The sequence below is a fragment of the Gobius niger genome (assembly GCF_951799975.1).
Source record: "Gobius niger genome assembly, chromosome: 3".
NCBI lineage: Eukaryota > Metazoa > Chordata > Actinopteri > Gobiiformes > Gobiidae > Gobius > Gobius niger.
In genome coordinates, this window is record NC_136854.1 from 12,892,416 (window position 1) to 12,913,985 (window position 21,570).

General features: G+C 42.0%; 1 protein-coding gene across 1 annotated transcript in view; it reads right to left on the reverse strand.

Annotated features, from left to right (window-relative positions):
• The window catches only part of sdk1b (sidekick cell adhesion molecule 1b), a 332,960-nt gene that overhangs the window by 51,482 nt on the left and 259,908 nt on the right, over positions 1-21,570 (reverse strand). The window contains exons 14-18 of the mRNA XM_079552609.1: positions 17,907-18,080; positions 17,687-17,823; positions 15,586-15,733; positions 3,447-3,587; positions 817-998 (exon numbers count right to left, since the gene is read on the reverse strand). Of these exons, the coding sequence (XP_079408735.1) occupies positions 817-998; positions 3,447-3,587; positions 15,586-15,733; positions 17,687-17,823; positions 17,907-18,080 (782 nt within the window). The remainder of the gene's footprint in view (positions 1-816; positions 999-3,446; positions 3,588-15,585; positions 15,734-17,686; positions 17,824-17,906; positions 18,081-21,570) is intronic.

Below are 21,570 nucleotides of genomic sequence, written 5' to 3' on the forward strand. Positions count from 1 at the left end.
ATTACAAAAAAAAATATCTACAGAAATCAACAACACTCTGGATAACTAGGAAATGAGGTCAAAAATCCTGAAATATCCCTTTAACAACACTGTACCTGTAGATGTTAATGCCTCATCTTCTTTTCTTTTTCATTTTTCGTCTGTTAATTAGCTTGTCAATCGCGCCCATCGGGAACTGTAAGAAATCCCCCCTGATCCCAGACTCTGACTGGTGTGGACATGTCCTGAGGCACGCTGCCCGGGTTTGTTGCAAAGTTATCGAAAGACAGGCGCTCTCGCTCTTCCACCGAAGCTTCTTTACATAGCAGCTTTCATCTTCATCATTTCTTTTTTGCCTTATAAGTAAGCAAACTGGCCAGAAAGCTACACAAACACAGTCTAGCATTTGGGTCCCACTTGTGCTGCATAAATGGACAAGGGCAACAATCGCGGAGACTGAAGAGAGGGAGAAGTCGTGGAGCTAAATCTTATTTAACTGTGAACATCCCTCAAGCGGGTTTTTATTTAGACTTTTATTATGGTTATTAAAGATAGGCAAGTCCCCGCACACTCTCGCATGGACATAAAGATCCCAGTCATTATTACAAGAGTGGACGACAGCTTTATAGACTCAGGAAGCAGTCAGCTCATTCGTTTTTTTTTTTTTTTTTCTAATGTGCTTTAATAGGAGCGTAAACCATGGCTAAGAGAGATGGTCTAGCATGGTGAGAAAGTGAAGCAAAGGCAGATTAAGCTAAGCCCAATCACGTTTCCCTGGGAAGGAGACATCAGAACAACCCGTATGTAAACCCTAAATGGGGGGATGGCTCTCCTCACCTCCCTGGAGGGTGTACTCCGTGACGGAGCTGCTGTAGACGCCCAGGCCCGCCCCGGTGTACGCCGCCACCTGGATCTGATACTGCGTCCAGATGATGAGGTCCTTGAGCAGGCAGTAGTTGGTCTCTGGGCTGGTGATGTTCTTCTCCTGGAAGTCTCCTGGTAGGCCCGCCAGACGGTACCTGCAGTTTACAACCAGGACATTAACCTCTTAACTCCCGCCTGAACTGAGAGATCTTCTTCCTCACGTCATCAGATTTTTTTCCATCATTTTTTTGTTGGGTATTCAACTCATTTTTGTAACTTTTTCTCATTTTTTTGTCATTTTATGGTCCATTTTTGGTCAATTTTTTATCACATTTTTGTCATTTTTTGGTCATTTTTTTGTAATTTTCTTGTCCAATTTTTATCACATTTTTTACATTTTTTTTTTCTCGTTTTTTTGTCCATTTTTGGTCAATTTTTATCACATTTTTGTCATTTTTTTGGTCATTTTTTTGTAATTTTCTTGTCCAATTTTTATCACATTTTTGTCATTTTTTTGTCATTTTTTCGTCACATTTTTGTCAATTTCTTGTGACATTTTTGTGACATTTTCATTATTGTTTTCGTCTCAGTTTTGTCACTATTTTCACACCTTTTTTCCAGAAGCTTTTGGATTGGGGTAAAGCCAAACTGGAGCAAATGTGCTCGGTTCAGGTGGGAGTTAGGGGTTAAAGAGACGATGTTGCAGTAGCACAACAATATAAAAAGAGAGAACTCTTTTTTTCTTTGGCTGTGAGGCAGAAAAGTGTTTCAAATGTTGGTGCACTTTCTGAATTATACAATAGACTAGTGGTTCTCGACTGGTGTAGTGCTGGGATCCAAGTTAACCCCAACCTGACAAAGTGCACGCTAATGCTAACTTATATCTAAAGGCAAACTCTCAAAAGGTCTGTAGATTTTGTCAATGATTCCAAACAAGGTCTTAACATTTCCTGAGACTGGTCGATGGGTTGACAACAGCCGAAAACATCTAGATCGTTTATAATTTGCAATTTTTGATGACGAATTGCTAGTGACTACAGAACAAATATACAGAACAGGCAACAGAACTCTGAGAAGTAGCCCAGAATGGACAGCTTACCAACTGTCCACATGCGTTCTCTTTTTTATTTCTATGATTTATTCAAAGCCTGCAGTGGTCCTACTCATGGGTCTCAACACGCCATCTGAGAACCCAATAAAACCTAATAAAAGCTATTATAAAAGATGAACACTGGGCCTGATTTACGAAGCCAGGTGCTACATTGCAAGTACAACTTAAAATAAGCACATGCTGTTTAATGAGTGTGTTGCACTTCATCTACATTACACTGTCTGACCCTCGAAAAAAGTGTCCACCTGGATTTTTGTTTGGTCAGGCGTTGTATTTCTACTATCGGTTTGGCAAGTGTGATATGCAAATGAGGCCTTTAAGTGTTTAAGAGAGACGTAAAATCTCAGCTGCACTGGCTATTTGTTTCACCTTAAGGCGCGGTTTACACAAGGACAAAACGGCGGCACATTGGTATCAGACGCAGGAGAGACTGAAATGAAATGTTTGTTCTTATGAAGCTTCAGCGCAAATTCAACCTTGAATTCAACCTGAAAAGACTCACAGAAACAGAGTGTTTTATTAGCGAACATGAATCATTATTGGGGCTCAGACCCCGGCGGAAGACTGAACGAACGATATGGAATGCATGGCTTTGATGAATGATAGCCATGATCTTCCCAGGAGCCTGGACCCTGGTGGTGGTGGAAGAGACCTGGGTTGGCCAATCGATGACAAGCAGAGCCGAGGAGGAGCCAGGCGGAGAAAGGAGCAGAGGAGGGTCATAGCACGGCTGGGAAACGGTTGAGTGATTGACCAGGGAGCTTAAAAAGGGGATCCTGAGCGATGAGTGGCTGGTGAGGGGATGAGCAGCTGCGGTGATTGGCTGTCGTGAAGGTGCGGCTTGAGCGGGGTCCGTGATTGGATGATTGGAGTCCGCTGCCGGTGATGAGGTGATGAATGAATGCAGCTGGTAGGTCTTCCAGGTTGAATTTGCGCACAAGCTTCATGACGTACCTGCAGCCTTCCTTCATCGCCTAAGCAACGGCAGCCTTTAGCAATCAAAATCATGGCCCCAGCTCAAGCCGCACCTTCACGTCAGCCAATCATCGCAGCTGCTCGTGCTGCTTCAGCCGCTTATCGCCCAGGATCCCCTTCTCAAGCTCCCCGGTCAATCACTCAGCCGTTTTTCCAGAGTGCTGTGACCCTCCTCCACCCCTCCTCCGCCTGGCCTCTCCTTGGCTCTGCTTGTCGTCGTCAACTTGCCATCTTGTCCTACCACCACCAGTGACCGGGCCCGGGGAAGATTCTGGCTATCGTCCATCAATGCCATGTATTCCATATCATTACTACAATCTTCGGCCGGGGTCTGAGCCCAAATCACGATTCACCTTCAACAAAACTTCCCTAACACATTCTGAGTCTTTTCAGGTTGAAGTACACTTTGACTGCCGGTGAAGGTCTGTCAAAGGACCCAGCATGTGTCCAAAGGCTGTGATTAAAACAAGATTAAACAAGATCCTCCTTTGCTATACGTATAGTAGTGTGTGCATACCTGAGCATGTATCCGCGGAGGACCCCGTTGAGCTGGGGCTCTGGTGGGGGCTGCCACTGTACCATGATGGACTGGTTGGTCCTCCCACTGGCCACGATGTTCTTGGGAGGAGCACTGGGAGCTTCCTCTCTGAGCATCAGTCTGCCGGAGAGAGAAGCACAGATCTTTATAGAATACTTTGAATAAATAAGAAAAGAAGTGTTTGTATTCATCGATCCACGTCACTGTCTTTTCAAACATTCCCGGCCAATTTGTGTTTCTACTTGATTATTCTGGCTTCGATTTTATGTAAGGAGATATCTAGCAACAACACATTCAATTCTGTGGCAGTAACAGCACCTAGTTTTGGAGTTTGGAGGAGACAATGGAAGATTTTTTTTGTTTGTTAGATGATACTGCAGTGGAAAGCATTTGTTTTCCAGTTGAGCACAGATAAAAGTTCTGCCTTGTCTATGTTCATCAATCAGTGTCCGTTTTTTGTTTGTAATATGACAAAATCATCCATTCCGTCTTGGTGCTAGCCAGACCCAACTAAAAGCAAACAAGATAGCCAAAATAGAAATCCACCAGCATTTGGCAAGTTGGCCAGAGTTTCTCAAACCCTGTTTATATTTATATGGTACTCATAACATTTGTACATTAGGTTGACAGGACAGTCAACCAGGATCGGAGGGTTTTTTTGCTTTCCCACACACTGTACTAAAGAAGTCGGACTATGGCGCTGTTGTCCAACCTCTACTGGTGGGAAAACTGTGTGTAGATGGGAGCAACATCTACGTCACTGAGAAGGTTCCTACCCCCTTTGGGTGAAAACAGCAGCTCTCGACGATTGAAATGAATGGGCAGAGATCGACTAAGAACTTCTAATTCACATATGAACACACTTTTTATTCGTTTTATTCATGTATCGAACGTGAAAATGGATGCCACGGAATCTGTTGGCTTCAGATAATTCATTCAAGACGTAACGTTTTAAACAGAGCAGCTGAAACGCACTGTGATCATTACTTGTCAGTAACATCTGCTTGTATAACTTCTTAACTGGTATAACTGCTTGTATAATTGCTTGTATAGAAAAACAACTCTGTGGGAGATTGCAAGAAAAGGAATAAATACATTGTAAAATATTAACTTTAGAAGACCTAATGAACCTTTTTGGACAAGGATGAAGAGTGTTGCAACCTGCCTGGTCAAATCAAAGCGCATTGGATTGGCCCAAAGCAACTGCACATGCCGTCCCTGCCCCGGAAACTGAACGGAACGCCAACACATCGCCAAAAAACACCATGCTAGCTGCTTCTAATGGACGACTGCCGTTGTCCAGCAAAGCAGCAGACTGTTTGTCCAACGCGGATGACTGGCGTGCTAACTTTAGTGGGTGGATCAGCGCTGAGAATATGTGTTGGGACATGAGACAGACTGAAGACTTATCAGAGCTATAGCTAGCCCCAATTCATCACATGAAAACAAGAGATAAGCACCAATAAAGTCGCTAAAACCATCAGCTACATATAAAGCAGAGTTTAGAGTTATGCTGCTTGTTGAATTTATAGTTTAGTATACTCCTCATCATCAAAGAACCGCCGCCTACCGTAGCATAGTATCATAAATATAACGTTAGCCACTAGCCACGAGCGCTAATCGGCCTCTGTTTGAGATTTTTAGATGGATTTGACTGGGAGAGCCCGTTGTAAATCATGAGTGTATAGTTACAGATATGTAGGACATCGCAGTTAACCCCAAAACAGCAAACGGTTGACCAGAACTGGTGCATATAGTCATCAACCCACTGCTTTGACAATTTCACCAATATGTCGCAAGCAGATGGGCAATTTGATGTATAAAACAATGACAAAACAACACACGCTCTTAAAAGTCGATCCTTGTGTGTCTCCTTTAATAAAAAAAAACTCTCAAACAAATATTCCAATCATAAGAAAGTTTCGAGCTGCTGCAGGCTCATATAAACATTTAGACGCGGGGACACATGGGAGTAAACAGTGCCTGTAGAATCCAATCTTCTTATATTCTGATTACAGTCTGTGCGCATCTCTCCCTTTCTCCGCCTCCTTCCTCCTGGAAACTATTCATTCTATTCATTCAATACATTTGTTTTCCATCAGCGGTTTTTCACGAATGCTCCGTATCGAACTCTGCCGTAATGGACGGAGACGTTTAACATATTACTTCGATCAACAATTCTTCAGGCAACAAGGAAGGAGCACTTCTGGTGAGGCCAGCGAGGATCTGAGATGATATAACAGCTAGGCGAGACACTGCAGGTGAACAGGGGATAATTATCATTTTAGAAACTTTTTGCTGAAGATTACTGGAAGAAAAAAAAAAAAACACTGAAAAAATATTAACAAAGACTTTTTTGAGAAGAGGCAATGGTGGATCTTAATTATTTTTTGAATATATTAGTAATTAGTGAGAAAATCAGTAAATATGTGGGTTTCAAAATACAATAAATAGGTTTGAAATTAGATAACCTCAAATCCTGATTTTGAGAAAAGGCAGCCTTTATTCCCATCGCTGTCTCATAGAAAGGAAATGAGTTCCTAAAAAATTACATAGTAAAAGTCAACAAAACTTACTAACATGCTTTGTCTTCATTGTGGTACAATATTTCTTTTATCTGAAGTCTGTTCATCACTATTCACACGATGTCCCCTGTCCCACTCACACTCAGGAGTGCATGTTTCAGACGTGAAACGGGGGAACGGAGGAACCCCGCCTACAAGAACTGGACAAGAAGAACTGAAGCTCCAACAAGGTCTGGACATTCTGTGAACTGAGCCCGTCTGCTGAGGGACTCCCATCGGCCCTGGGTCTGTCTATAGCCTGTCCGTCCATGGGAGTGGATCTCTCCTGCTGTGGTTCCAACCGAGGTTTCTTTTTCTCCCACTGGGTTTTTGAGTTTTTCCTTGCTGTCGGAGAGTCTCAGGACAGGGGACACCAACACGGCTCGTCACCACCTGCTGCCAACGTTTAGTTGAATTTATGTTTGCCTGGGTACTTCATTTACCTGAACTTTACATTGTCTTGTTTATTGTTCTGTTGCATTGCCTTAATGTTTTTACACTCCTGTCAGGCAACTCCTATACACAACAATTGATTGATTGATTGATTGATTGATTGATTGATTGATTGATTGATTGATTGATTGATTGATTGATTGATTGATTGATTGCTGAGGTTTGGATAAAAGGCATGCCTATCTATCTATCTATCTATCTATCTATCTATCTATCTATCTATCTATCTATCTATCTATCTATCTATCTATCTATCTATCTATCTATCTATCTATCCAAACGTGCTAACTACTACTAATTTATAAAAGAATGCATACAATGTATGTAGCATACAACCCCAACATCAATATAAAGTGTCATCATTAAATACTCTGCAACACTGTTTCATAAACCAAAAATAATAATATTTATTTGTCTGATTGGGACAGTGCATGCTAATGAGCGAACATGGAATACATGTAAACATGCCGGATTGCAGTCAAAGGCTAATTTCCATCCGAAGAGTCACACAGGGGTCACAAAATATAGGAAGCGTTCAAAACTTCAACAGTAAATAGTATTTAGTATTAGTTACAGCCAGTGACAGAGTGTGGGACTTAATGTTATTAACTAGACATTATCAAAGAAAATGTTCCTGGAGCAAGGCGACAATGTCTATGGACGAAATTTGATCATGTGTTTGCTCTACAGCCTTTTATGCCCAGACTTTGCATTTCTCCACATTAAAAAAACATCCGCAAACGTTAGACTAAAGACTTGAAGGCCTTTTCACAGCTCACAACGGGGCCAGCCCTTCTTGATCTCCGTGCATATAGCTTCTAAAGTCACACCATTAGCAAGCCAAAGACACATTAGATACCAGAGCAGATGTTCGCTTAAAGGATAACCCCGCCACTTGTTTGTTCCGAAGAAATATAGGTCAGGCTAGAAGATAAATATTACATTACATGAGGATAAAGAAAATCCTATCTTCTTTTCTCCATAAAATGAAAGTGACACGGTCTTAATGCACACGCACTATCATACGTGTGATACTGTTATGTCTATTCAAAATGTCAACACTTAAAGAATGAGTTGAAATAGGAATGAGCAAAAGCCCGTTTGGAGATTCAGGGGAACAGAAATTGAGGGAAAGAACATCTGTTTAAATGTTAAGCCATGATCCTTTGGGGTTGTATTGCAGCCAGTGGGACAGGGAACAGTTCATGGGTAGAACGATGAGTTGATTCAATTGAATTCCAACACATTGTGGAGGAAAATGCAACATCGCCAACTCATTCTGAAGAGTGATGCAGCAAATGCAAAGCGAGACACATACACCGCGTTCCAAATGATTATGCAAATTGTATTTCAGTGTCAAAAAGGTACAAAATAGGATGTAAAATTGGATGGTATTGTGTCTCAGGGCTCTTTGAATCACTGACATCAATCTAAGAGACTGGGGATGATTAGTTGTCAGGCTAAGCTCAGTTAAGGGAAAAACTACAGAAAAAGGACGTTCCACATTATTAAGCAGACCATCATTTTCAAGCAATATGGGAAAGAAAAAGGATCTCTCTGCTGATGAAAAGTGTGAAATAGTTGAATGCCTTGGTCTAGGTATGAAAACCTTCGATATTTCATGAAATATTAAGCGTAATCGTCGTACTGATAAGAGTTAAGGTTAAGGCCAGCCAAATATATCAGATGAATAGAACAGCTGCAACAAAGCACATTTATTATTTGAAAAAAATACTGTTATCACTGGGAGATCTTTTCAACCACATTTAAATTATCCTCTAGACTTGAAAATTATGCTGACTCTCATTTGAGTTGACAGTTTAGAAAATCAGAGAAAAATGTCATTTGCATAATAATTTGGAGCGCAGGGTAAACAGTTGCATAATGCACCTTTAAAGTGGAGGGCTCTTCGTAATAATTTTTCAAATAATGTCAACAGAAAGTAGTTGGAGCCTGGGCCGGTCGGGATTTTCAAACTGTCCCGGAGTGAAAAAGAAAAAAAGTAAAAACAAGCTTTCTCTTTGGCAAAGTCAATGGTATGACTCAAGAGTGCGTGAACGCAGCGAAACACGCGGATGTTTTGGTGCGAGAACAACATTACCACATCGCAAAAGGCAGACGTCTTACGATAAGTCCCATTTAACACTCTTGATTCGTAGATTTCCCAGAGTGTTAGCGTGTCAGTGGGGCAGCCATTTGTCCCTTCTTAGCCCCGTATCATGTGTAAATATATTCTATCCCCTCGTCACACACGCCCCGCTGTCAGACATATGCTGTCGAGTAAATAACGCAGTGTGCAAATGGAGCGTAATCTCCGGCTTTAGGAGCATCACCGGCAGATTAAGCACTAAAGCAGATTGTCCCGGGCTCTTCAAACGGACACTTGCGTCCCGGTGTTGTAAGGGCTTACTGCGGGAGATAGCAAGGCCAATGCATCGTTTGTGAGGGCCCCGCGCAAAAGGGTGTCATGGGTTCCCTCTGTGCCTTCCTACAATGAACAATTCACAGAGGCAGCAGGAGTAGGGGCCGAATTTAGAAAAAACGATCTTGGTTGCATGCCTTAATTCGGGTTTTTGAAGTAAAAATATGATTAAAGAATGTACCATGGGGTCCAAGAAGATTATTTACCATCAGTGCGGGACCCGGAGACATGAGGCATTGCGCTAGTCCTACCATTCAAGTCTGTCTATGCTTCCACAGAACAGGGATAAATCCCCTCTCAGAGCATTCAGAGGCTGAGAGTGGATGCCTGAGCACCACAGGCTAGGCTACGACGGAGAGTTTTACAGCTTGACCCAGTATGATAAATAGCAATTTAATTTTATCCTCTAACACTATGGAGCTGATTTTATCTTTGTTTTGTTTGTTTGTTGCTTTATTTGTCATTATACATGAACTGTACAACGAGTCCTCAGCAGTTATTTTTCAGACAAGAGCTCCGTTCGGTGGCGAGCGTCTGTCTTCAGTAAGCACAAGTGTCCAACTAGGGGCTTTGGGCGTGATTTTGAAGACCGAAAAGCGTGTGGTCTGAACGTAGCATCATGTCCCGACTGGCTGTCTCTCTCTTGTTTGTGCAAGCGCAACTCAACATTCACCGAGCACATGTTTCAGAAGTGAGCAATTCATTCTTTCACTGTTTTTATTTTCGCCCTATTACTAACAATGGAGCTGTGTCCAGAAACCTAGACAACCTGCTAGCGTGAATAGGGCCATTCTTAATTTATGGTCTATGGACCTGTCACATGATATGGATAAATTGATACTATGGTACTGATCTGCCCTAGCCCGGCACGAGCCAGACTTATCCTCCATGTTAAGAGGTACATGGGGATACAGTCTGGAATTGTGAGATTTGAATCTCGCTGACTCCGGCAAAACTAAGACGAGCCAATCAGAGCACGGGAGGCGGGAGTTAATGGTGCGTCATCTTCCGCACTAGGATTTCCCATCAACCAGTGCTCCTCCGGGCCGTAACAAAAACAGTGAAGATGGCAGCCGCGACACAACGATCTTTTACCAGTGCTCTTTCTTCTGTTTTAAAGGGACTATACAGAGTTAAATGTTAAAATTATGTATTTTCCTCCCCCTACATGTTCCAACAATGTCCCAATGTTTAGAATGAGCCCAGACCACTTCACAACAACTGCCTCTAAAATCCTGCACTGTCACTCAAAACGGTGTTACTTCGGGTCCGAATTGTCGGCATGCACGCATTTAAAATACAAGGTGCAGTTACACGTATGACCTCAGGTGGCAGTAGTGAGTATAAAATGGCAAACTTGCATCTAGCCTCTTTAAATGAGCTGGACTTGTCCTTACAGCCACAGCAAGAAGCAGCTCTGAGGGCTAGATCTGCCCATCCCTACGAGGTGAGTGCCCAGCCGCCCTGTAGAGGGAACTCATTTACACCACTTGTATCCGCTTTTCTTTCATGACAGAATACAAAAACGTGCAGCATTCTGAAAAAAAACGTGCAGCATTCTGAAAGTTTAAACACAAGTGTGACAGCAGGCGTCACGATTCGGCTCTTCAGTTCTGGTACTCGGAGCGGTGGCGAGGGGGCGGAGCTCTGATCATATTTTGAGCTGACCCCGCACGGTGCCAGCGTGCTCTCATCTCTCTCTCTCTCTCTCTCTCTCTCGTAAACAAATGTCGCTTGTTTCAGTTGAAATTGTCAAATGGATCGGGCTCATTATCCTCCCCACATGACACCACTCAGTCCTGACTGCGGTTTTGTCATTCCACTTTCCCCCCCAAAAATATTGTAATAAAGACAGAAATTATTCCGTTTTCTGGCTTTATATCTGTCACACAGCCTCGAGTGCCATGACACTAACTTGTCATTTCACTCCCCACTGTTAACAGCAGAGGGTACCAGACACTTTATCAAGCAATCAAAAACAAGTGGAATGTGCATTACCACAAATATACACAGACTTTCAAGTTCAATAAGGTCAATCCTACCAACACGAAAGGCCTGTTTTACTGCCACATTTTTTGTTAAAGAACTGAACAGCAAATAGAAAAGATTGTGGATAGAACTGGTCGTAAAGAGTTCCCTCAGCGGGTTGGAGACAAAGAGAGGAGGTCAGTCACCTGGCAGGAGCGAGGAGTCAAGCCGCAGAAAACTGCTGAGACAAATATGCACCGGGGTTCTGTCGAGTTGAACTGCTTTGTTGAGATGAGCAGCATGTCCCATTCCAGGATGCCTCTGTACATGGGACCATTAAAATTTTGCCTCAATATTAACATTATTCATAATCCCTGTGTTCATAATTCCAACTCATTTGGTGCACAATGTAAAAAAATACATCTATAAATCTGAATATAATAATATAATATACTGTATTTTCCAGACTATATATCGCTCTGTAGTATAAGACGCACCAGCCAAAAAATGCCTAATGAAGAATAAAACTACAGGCTGAATAGGCGTACGGAATGCTAACGTAACACATTGATGGTTAGCTACATGAAGCATAAACAACTAAATAGGTCTGGTATGTTAACGTCACATAAACAGTTCAGATACTGTAACTATAGTCTATACAAACGGCAGCGCGTCATAGAAGGGGCGTGGCTATGCCTATGGGGAAAAGCCATTTTCTGGTGAAATATAAACGTATTTATCACATACAAATAAAGTGAAGTCTAAAACGGGTCCATAGTCGTAGCTAGTACTAGCTAGCGCTAGCATTAGCACAATGCCAACAGGTAGCATCATGCTAGCATTCTCCATACATTTGTTAAGTGGTGATGTCACAGCTCTACTTCCGGGTTGACTGCTGTGCGAGAAACTACAAAAAAATCTTTATTACCACAACCAATATTTATGAAACTCGACAGAGAGTGACTGAGCATACTTATTTATCAGGCCCATTAGCCAAAAATGCTGTACCTACTGCTATAAAAGTAATATTTCCCAAAACCTACTTCCAGTTTAGCGGAGAAAAATGCTAACGGCACTACGCTAACCCTAGAAGTAGTGACTTTAGTAAATATTACTTTTAGTAGCAGTAGTTGCGGCATTTTTGGCTAATGAGTCTGAGAAATAAGTAGGTTCAGTCACTCTCCGTTGAGTTTCAGAAATATTCATGGTTGTTTTTAAGAGTTATTTATGTTTTTTTCTCGCATATTTGCCAGTCTGCTAGGACCCGGAAGCAGAAGTCGTGACGCCACACTTAACATACGTATTATTTATGTATTTATGGGCTGTTGAACCGCTTTGCTCCTCCCCATGTCTTTGTATCTTTATTTAGTAGAAAACTATATTCTTAATTCAGCATTTGTTAAAGTCGTTTTTGAATAATTAGAGAAAGTTTAGATTTTTCTCCAAATTGGTTTCCCCCTTGACTGTTTTCAAACGGGACCATATTTGGGCGACTCCAGAAATGCCATCTGTATCTAGAGTATAAAGAACATACCAAACTCTCGATCACACTCCAAATCACTAAATCCATTGAAATCTTTATCCTCGGTGTCACTTCTGAACAATCGCCTTGGCAACTACCTGGGCACGGAGGCGTAAACTGCATCCTTGACAAGCCTCTCCCGGCAGCACGTTTTTCAAGCTCTCTTTTGTGAACTCTCACTCACTCCTTAGAGTCTGATAAGAAGAAAATGTCCTGAGAAAATAGTACAATCCCCCCCTCCCCCCCAGAAATAAGGTAAACACACATACTGTACTATGGTAAAAGTGGTTATTGCATAAAGGACCTTTAAATTGCCCTCTCCCACGCACTTTTTTCACTTTCGCTGCTCGCTCTCGCCGCGTGCAGTGGACCAGAGGCAGCCAGCGTGTGTACACAATCAATTGTAGCATGAATGTGATTAAAATAAATTGTCCATCTCGCTGGAAATTGCTTCTAAACCAAAATGGCCCAGCGCTTCTTCCCTCGCCCGCTCCTAATGAAGTCTCCTCGCAGCCCCGTTACGAGCACGTCCACATGCAGCCCCACTGCGAAGGCGTGCGCTTTATTCACAGGCCTTTCTGCCGTGGAGGGGCGACCGAGTCTATTAGAGCCAAATGAAATGGGGAAAAACTCCATTTCACACAAATCACTGCATGTTCGACATTTAAATGGAGCCACGCCATTTTGGAAAACATCTGTGAAATAGCACTGAGGGCTTATTGAAATCCAAAAAGTATGTTTGTGCCACGTGGAGCGAATGGGAATTGAAATGACAAGAGATCAAACACAAGTGATCTACAAAACCTATTAGGGATTAAATATTTAAAGGTCCAATCTCATGCAAATCAGCCTCCTGTTATGAAGTCGTTTACCGGAGAAAACCAGACATGGAGTCGTGTTTTGTTTCATTCGTGCATGTTTGAACGATCCTGCATATCCAGTTTTGTCTTTTCTCGGGCTCAGTTCAGGTTCTACTGAAAAAATGAAAATATCAAAAGCAGGTACCAAATTCCCCAATTCATTCCCTATTGTCAAACATGAATCCAATGTTGTTCATTTGCAGATGTTCCACACATTATTGTTCTGTTTTCTGGTTCAATATGACAAATATTTTAGTCTAGGCAACGGAAAAAGGTATCAGTATCGATAACCAAATATCGTTAAAGTACTGGTATCCAAAACAATGTAACGGTACCTTAGCCTGGGAATACCCAGACTGCTGTGTGCGCTCGAATCATTTCGAACTTCACAGAAGCCTGGGGACCATGGCCTACATTTTTGCATGGATTTGGGGACCAATCACAGAACGAGGAGGGACGGCAAGACAATGACGCGCTGTTCGATATACGGAAGATTGTAGTCTGATAAATAAAATAATAATACATGTATTTACAGATCCAACATGATCCATCTTTTGATCAAGCTTTGTTCTAAATAGTTTAGCTCAAAAGTTTACAGCAGGTACATCATACATCATCTTTTTACATTTTCTTATCTCAAGATCCCCAGTCCCTCTGTTTAGTAAATGTGTCAACAAACATTACCATTTGTAAAAAGCAGTGAGTTTGGGCCAACATTTTTGGTTGATTGCACCGGTACGCCTTGGTATTTTCATGTAGAAATGTTTCCTACAAACAGCACTCACAGCCAAGTCTTAACTATATTTAGAAATTACTATATATACTTAAAGGAATAGTTCACCATTTTTACATACTGAGATATGTTCTTATCTGAGCTTAGACGAGTTGATACGTACCTGTCTGGTCTTTGTTCGTGCCCTGAGTCATGCAAGAAGAACAAAGATGTTGCTAGCATTTGGCCTCTCCCAATGTATTCCTATAGCTCCAAATGGAGGTGAAGTTGGAAGCTACCACGCTCTTCCACGGGCACAAAGTCCAGACAGGTACGTATCAACTCGTCTAAGCTCAGGTAAGAACATATCTCAGTATGGAAAATGGTGAACTATTCCTTTAAGTAACTAAGGCATATAACATATTACTTAGACAAAATACAGTAACATATTAGCCATTAAAATTAAAGTAACTCTAGTTGCAAGTCAAATGAAATGGTTTGCATTCACGTGACAACAAAAACATATCAAACTCCCCCGAAATAAAATGCAACATCAAATTAAGGTGAAGACTGGTGTATAAGATCTGCAGTTGTGTGCAGCAAGCGTCATCAAAACAAAACAGGAAAAGCAGATGTTTGACTGCACTTCTGCTCGGTGGCATTATCACCATTTTCAGCTTGTATTTTGTCAAAAGTAACTCAAAAGTAACTCAAAGTAGTGTAACTCAGGAACATTTTTGAAATAGTAAAATGTAGTAACTTCTCAATGCTGTATTTACTATATACTAACTATATTTAGAAATGTACTCGATCTATTCATCTTCCACAGTCACACAAAATGACAATAATGGTAAATGGACTCAACTTATTTAGCTCTTTCTGCCTTTATCAGGCCCAAAGCGCTTTACTGTAAGAAACCAGTCACCCATTCATCTCATTCATACACCAATGTACGCAGACACAATAATACAGATATGACGGGACAGTGACATTACAGCAGAGTAAGAGTAAGAGCAGTTCATATTTTACTTATAAAGTAGGAGTATGAAGGTTAGTTTGAGATGGTGATTTATGCTTGGGGAAAAAGAACATTAATGAAATGAATGTATTAAGATGAATAAATTGTTCCAGTAAAGTTTCAGTCCTTTTTTTTCCAAAGTCAGCGTGCGATATCTGCGCTTTGAGGCTCGTTCTCTGGATGCACAGTGAGCGATCGTTCCAATAGCGGATCCTAGAGTAGACTTTACTTTCGTGTTTGCCTCCGCAGCGACAGCTCCATTATCTCAGTGAATAAACGCGTGCCTGGACTATTAATGGCAGCTAATGAAGACTCCACCAAAATCCTAAAGTAAAGCGTCGGCTCAACATGGAAGAAGCTTGGCTCTCATCTTTTAACAAACAAATAAACAATGGATGAAAAAATCATACAATGTGCACATAATGGGCTTTGAATTCATAACTTGAGAAATGGTGACACAGTTCAGAAATTTCACACCTTATTGTGAAAAAAGGCAATGTATTTGAAAATGAAAGTTTATACGTTAACGCCTGCATTATCTCCCTTCAATCACAACACCAGCGACAGGAGGATAACGGTATCCAAACGCGTGTTCTCACCTCTGAGTCTCGCCGCTGTACTGGCCCCGGCCCACTTGATTGACAGCGCACAGCCTGAACTGATAGGTCCTGGCCGGAGTGAGCCCGCCCACGCTGATGTTGGCCACGGTGGGGTCCACCTCAGACAGGTAGACTTTCCAAGGAGAGTCTGGGACAGAGGGAGAGGATGTTTAACAAGGAAGAGACGAAGAAACTCAAGAGTCCAATGATTTACACACTGTCCATGAGCAGGACAAAGGTCTATCCTCCTACGCCACTAACCTTCGAGAATAGGACTGTGCAATATTGGGCCAAAATATGTTAGAAAATAACTGAGGTCTTATGTTTGACAGAGATTTACCATTTTTTGTTCACACAACTTAAAACAAGTAACATTTAGTAACTTAAAAAACAAAGTTCAGCTTGAGTCATGATTTTTGCCTTATTATGGTTCTAATTCAAAGTCACTAAAGTAAGGTGGAGGTGACATGTGTCTATTAGCATTACACTGACACTTAGAATAGAATTTTACGGTAACGCTTTAAAATACAGCCCGCAAGTTCCAGGTGTAAGTACAGGTAACAAGAAAGTAATTACACATGTAAGTACAGGTACTCTTACAACATGTAAGGGGGAACAATGTGCAACAAGGAAGTACTGTGACTGTGCGGGTTGAGGAGCTTGACCAGCTTTATTCTACCATTGTGCACACATTTGAAACATATATTTCTTGCTGCCCTATTCTAAAACAGGAGTTTTCAACCGGCTTCGGGACCGACCTTCAACGTATCACGGCAAAAACAATATTCATTTCAACCTTTATTGAAAATCATTTACGGTTAGGCCATTCACGTGTATTTAACCTCTTAACCCCCACTGGAACAGACTGCAACATTTTCACCAGTTCTGCTTGACCCAAATTAAAAAGCTTCTCAACTTTAGTTTAAAGCCTAAAGGCCAGAGTAAGGCCTCATTTGAAAGCTAAGACCTACAAAATCATCGTCACATTATCGTTTAATTTTATTCATTGTATTTTGGTGTTTTTTGTCACATTTTTTTTGTTGCTTGTTCATCACTTTTTTTTTGTCGTTTTCAGTTTTTTTAGGGCATTCTCATTTACGTCTCATTTTTTGTTGCTATTTTGACGTGTCTTTCAAGATTTGGGTAAAGTCGAACTGGCTTAAGGGTACCGTTAAAGGAACAGGCCACAGTTTTTCCATACTGAGATGTGTTCTTACCTGAGCTTAGACGAGTTGATACGTACCTGTCTGGTCTTTGTGCCCGTGGAAGAGCGTGGTCGCTTCTAACTTCACCCCGTTTAGAGCTATAGGAATATACTGCTAACCACAATCTTGGTCGTTATGCGTGACTGAGGGCACGCACAACGACCAGACAGGTACGCATCAACTCGTCTAAGCTCAGGTAACAACATATCTCAGTCTGAGAAAACGGCGGCCTGTTCCTTTAAGGTGCTTTATTTTGTCAGTACAACGAAATTTGTCCTCTGGATTTGACTCATCCTTCGACGCCGCTGAGACAACCTGTAAGGAGCAGTGGACGACGGCTGGGGGATGTGGAGCCCGGCTAATGGTCAGAAACACCTGGCTGGAGGATTTAAATATTGTGCATGTTTTTAATGGTAGGGGAAACCGGAGTCCCCGGAGGAAACCTACGCAGACACGAGGAGAACATGCAAATCCACACAGAGAGGTGGGAATGGAACCCAGGACCTTCTTGCTGGGAAGCACAAGCGCCAACCCCTGTGCTATCGTGCCGCCATAGAAGACAATGTGCTTGGCTCTGGTGGGGGTTAAGAGGTTAATTAGTGTACTTAATCGCAGAATACAGATTGAATACATCTGTCTATCAAAAATGATCAATTAATATAAAATGATGACTGGCAATGGCGACCCTCTGAAAATGGTCCTACTTTTAGGTCCCGACCCCCCAGTTGAGAACTACCTTTCTCGCCACTTCACTGGTGTAACACTACGACTAATACTCACCACATTCATCATCTTATTAAACCAAGAAGAACGTGAAAACCTGTCACACACACTTTCGCATCTCTGTAATTACAATAATGAAATGAAGCAGAAAGAGGCCCAAGGTTTGAACGCACTGTTCTCGGACAGCTCCAGCAGGTAGTAGAGCAGGGGGGAGTTCCCGTCAAAGGGCCGGAGCCAGGACAGCAGCACGGAGCGCGAGTCGGTGTCGTTGAGGCGCGCCGTCAGCGAGCGCGGCGAGTGCGGCAGCTCTCTGCACACAGGCGAGACGAGAACCAAGTGACAAACGAGACACTGCAGCGAGAGCTTTGAGTCCTCGCAGTCCACGGCACTCACATGACTTCCAGGCGCGCCGTCTTGGAGTCGTTCCCGGCCTTGGACACGACGGTGCAGGTGTAGTCGCCGATGTCGCCCGACCAGGTTTGGCCGATGGTGAGCGAGCCCTGGCGCACGGAGACACGCCCCCCGCTGGTGGAGACGACAGTTGCGCCCCCGCGCTCCCACCGGAAACTGAAACAAGACAACACGGGAAGCATAACTTTCATATATTGTATCGTGACCAAAGGTAAAGAGGAAGAAGGGCTGACATCCTCAAAAGTTCTATGTGAGAATCTGCAATATTGGTCATTTTGAAGGTAAAAATTCTCTTTAACTGTCTATTTAAATCTTGTTAAAGCTATAATAACACCAATACCAATGCCACCACAGCATTTCTCTGACAAAAAGCTGTTTTTAAAATATATTTCAAAATATATAAGAGGAAACAAACTACGATATTACGTGACCCAGGAGAATAACCCCAAGTCACGGCCACAGACATTATTATTATTAGTAACCCGTCATTCCTCACTCTCATTTATATTAATAACGCCGTTCGAGAGACAAAACAAGAGTCCACCTTTGCAGGGTGAGCAGAGTGGCAAGTCTCTACATGGCCTCAAATATAAGCAATCAAAGCTCAAAGCAGAAATCTTAAAAATCTATGGAGCAAAAACCAGCGTGGTGTCTCGGGAGGAAACAGTAAAAGTCTTTGGAGCCAGGCTTTTAAATTACTTTGGACACCTGTAAAGTCCCCATTGGTTTCCATATTACAGCGCGCCTTCTGGAGTCGCCCCTGGCCACTAGGGGGTGGTATTGCAGCAACAATGAAAAGTCATCCTTCGCAACATTGAAAACAGGTGTCCCCCAGGGATCAATTCTTGGGCCTCTCCTTTTCACATTGTACATACATGATTTATCAAACATCTGTCCGGGTGCAGGTTTCCAAATGTATGCAGATGATGCAGTTGTTTATGTGAGTGGAAAAAGTGTTGAAACCATTACTGCACACCTGCAGCAACACCTGAACTCTGTGTCAGTATGGTTTGAAAACTCAGGACTAAAAATAAATGTGAGTCAGACCGTGTCAGTTTGTTTTGCTTCCAGATTACATCCCCTGGAAGAACTGCATCTGACAATTAATGGTGAAGACATTGCCCAGGTTAAAGAAGTTAAATATCTGGGCCTAATCTTGGACTCCCATTTATTGTTTGAAAGTCATGTCATAAAGATCACAAGGACAGCCAAGGCAAACTTCTACAGTTTCAGAATCATACGGGACTGTTTACCATTTCATGCAGCAAATGTATTTATGCATGCAATGATTTTCTCTTATCTCAGTTACTGTACAACCTCCTGGTCACAGGCAACAGCCACAGCAATCAGGCCTTTGAGACTGATTTACAACAGAGCATAAAAATATTAGATAAAACATCCGTCAGAATGCACCATTGTGGAATATTGTAGATGTTACATTTTCTTAACTTTGAAAATGTTATTAAATTCTGTAACTTAAAGCCACACTACGTAGGATTCTCACTTATAAATTAAATTAAAATACTAGCATTTATTTTATGATAGATCATTTCATCATTGGAAAAATACTGTGAGCGGCTCAGCTCTCCTTAGACATGACTGTAACTTTGCCGGGAGTGGGTACGTCTACAGTTCGTCTCCATGGGGATGTGATTAAAGTCAGTAGAATTAGATTAAAATAGGCTAGGTCCTCATCCAAAACCATTCTTTAATTATTCTCTGCAGTAATAGCATTTTCTGTGTTGAGCTGATCATTAGGAGCATGCTGACACAGTATCCCTTTAAAATTAATGTATAAATGTTTGCACAACCAAGCCCCAGATGTTCTCAGACGGCTCATAGTCCCACTTCGATCAGTGGGCTCCATCACGTGAGGAGCTGCTGATGGAAATGTGAAAGTGCCCTTTCGTAAAAAGACCTTTGGACAGTCGGCCTTTACTGTCCAGGGCTCTAAACTCTGGAACTACTTGTCTCCTGAGCTGAAACAGGACATACATCTGGGGGCTTTTAAAAATGAACTGAAGCGTATTTTAAAAAGAGACCATCACTCATTTGTAGTTTGCAGTCAAATGCACTTCCTTTGTGCAATGTCAAAATTAATTCATGTTACTGTAAAAAAAAATATCCTGTATTTCTGCGTGCATTTGAAAAGCCCTTCTAGTGACGGACATTGCAAATTAGCCTTGGCTATAAATGTTGTAGTGTGGTACATGTTTATTGTTCACACATGTCACTGTCAAATAAATGAGTAAATAAAATGTGAGCACCTCAACATTCAATAAAAAATGAAAGAGAAAGGCTAGGGAGAGATAAGAGGATATATAAACAAAGGCCAATAAAATGATACAGCACCATTTCCAAACAACAAAATAACATGTATTAAATGGCTGACGCTGTAGTTTAGGCTCTGAGAACATTTCATATTTCATAAATGTATGCCCCTGGACATGTTTAAAATGCTCATCTTGTTTTGTTTATATGAAACATAAAATGCAAAACTAGACCACTGGCAATTGCATTACACGTCATGAAAAGGTTTTGTAAATGTGATTACCTTTGTTTATTGCGCTCTTCACTCTTCCTTGCATTAACAATATCTTTTTACAGCAGTTTCTGGCTTCTCTACACACTTCAAGATTTGCGCTTTCTCTTCAGCGGCTCATACATCTGAGAAAAGTGCATTTGATAGATCAGCTTCTCTGCACCGTCTCTCCTCAGTCCCTCTCCTGTAAATGTGGAAACACTGCCCCCTTTCCGGTAAACCATGTTACTCTGTTGTCAGTGAGATGCCTTTAGACAGAACCAATGTGATCGATTTAGCTGTTTTACAAATGCAACAGATTGTGAATTATTGACCATCCGTTCGTGAACCAGTTCTCAAAAAATGGCAAGAAAAACTATTCTGATTCTGATCTGGGTGTGCAATTTGATCTAACGCAAGTAATATTCAAGTCCCCCATTTAGCTGACCTCAGCAACTAATCGGAATCCCCGGTGCCGTAGCTCGGCCCAATGAGAGCTCTCCTGGAAACCGGCCTGGCAGGTCCAATCAGGAGGGAAGGGGGAGGAGCTTGATCTTGATCGTTCACTTTTGACATTTCTTTCTCGTCATTTTGCAAACTAGGACTGGATATGTTACTTCCTTGTCATAGAAACTCCGTTAGCAATCTGAGCCTGTTCCTACAAATGCATACTTCTGTTAGCCAACGGCTTCCCGGACCTGTTGGAATTGAGCGTTCTGTCTCCATACAAATGAATAGAGAAGCCAGGCCCTATGTTAAAGTATGGCGAGGTGTGAAATGTCCGTTTCATGACATTTATATAATTTCTATAGTTTCTCTACCGATAACATGGTAAAAAGATGTTTAGTGACCACTGGACGTATTTCTGACCCCTCAGAAATCAGACACTTAACAGGATATGATTATGCTGATCCTTATCCAAAGTAAAACCTCACAAGATCAGTACATTCATGACTGATTTCTCGATTGGCTTTGATATCACATAAGTGTGGTCGATGGGTTTTCATAATTTAGGATGTTTGATGGCTAAAGGCTAGCGGCTATAGGAAGAATGTATTGAGCAGGATAACGGACGCTAAAACACTTTGACTTGCTAACTGTCTGCATATGCTAAGACCGAACGCT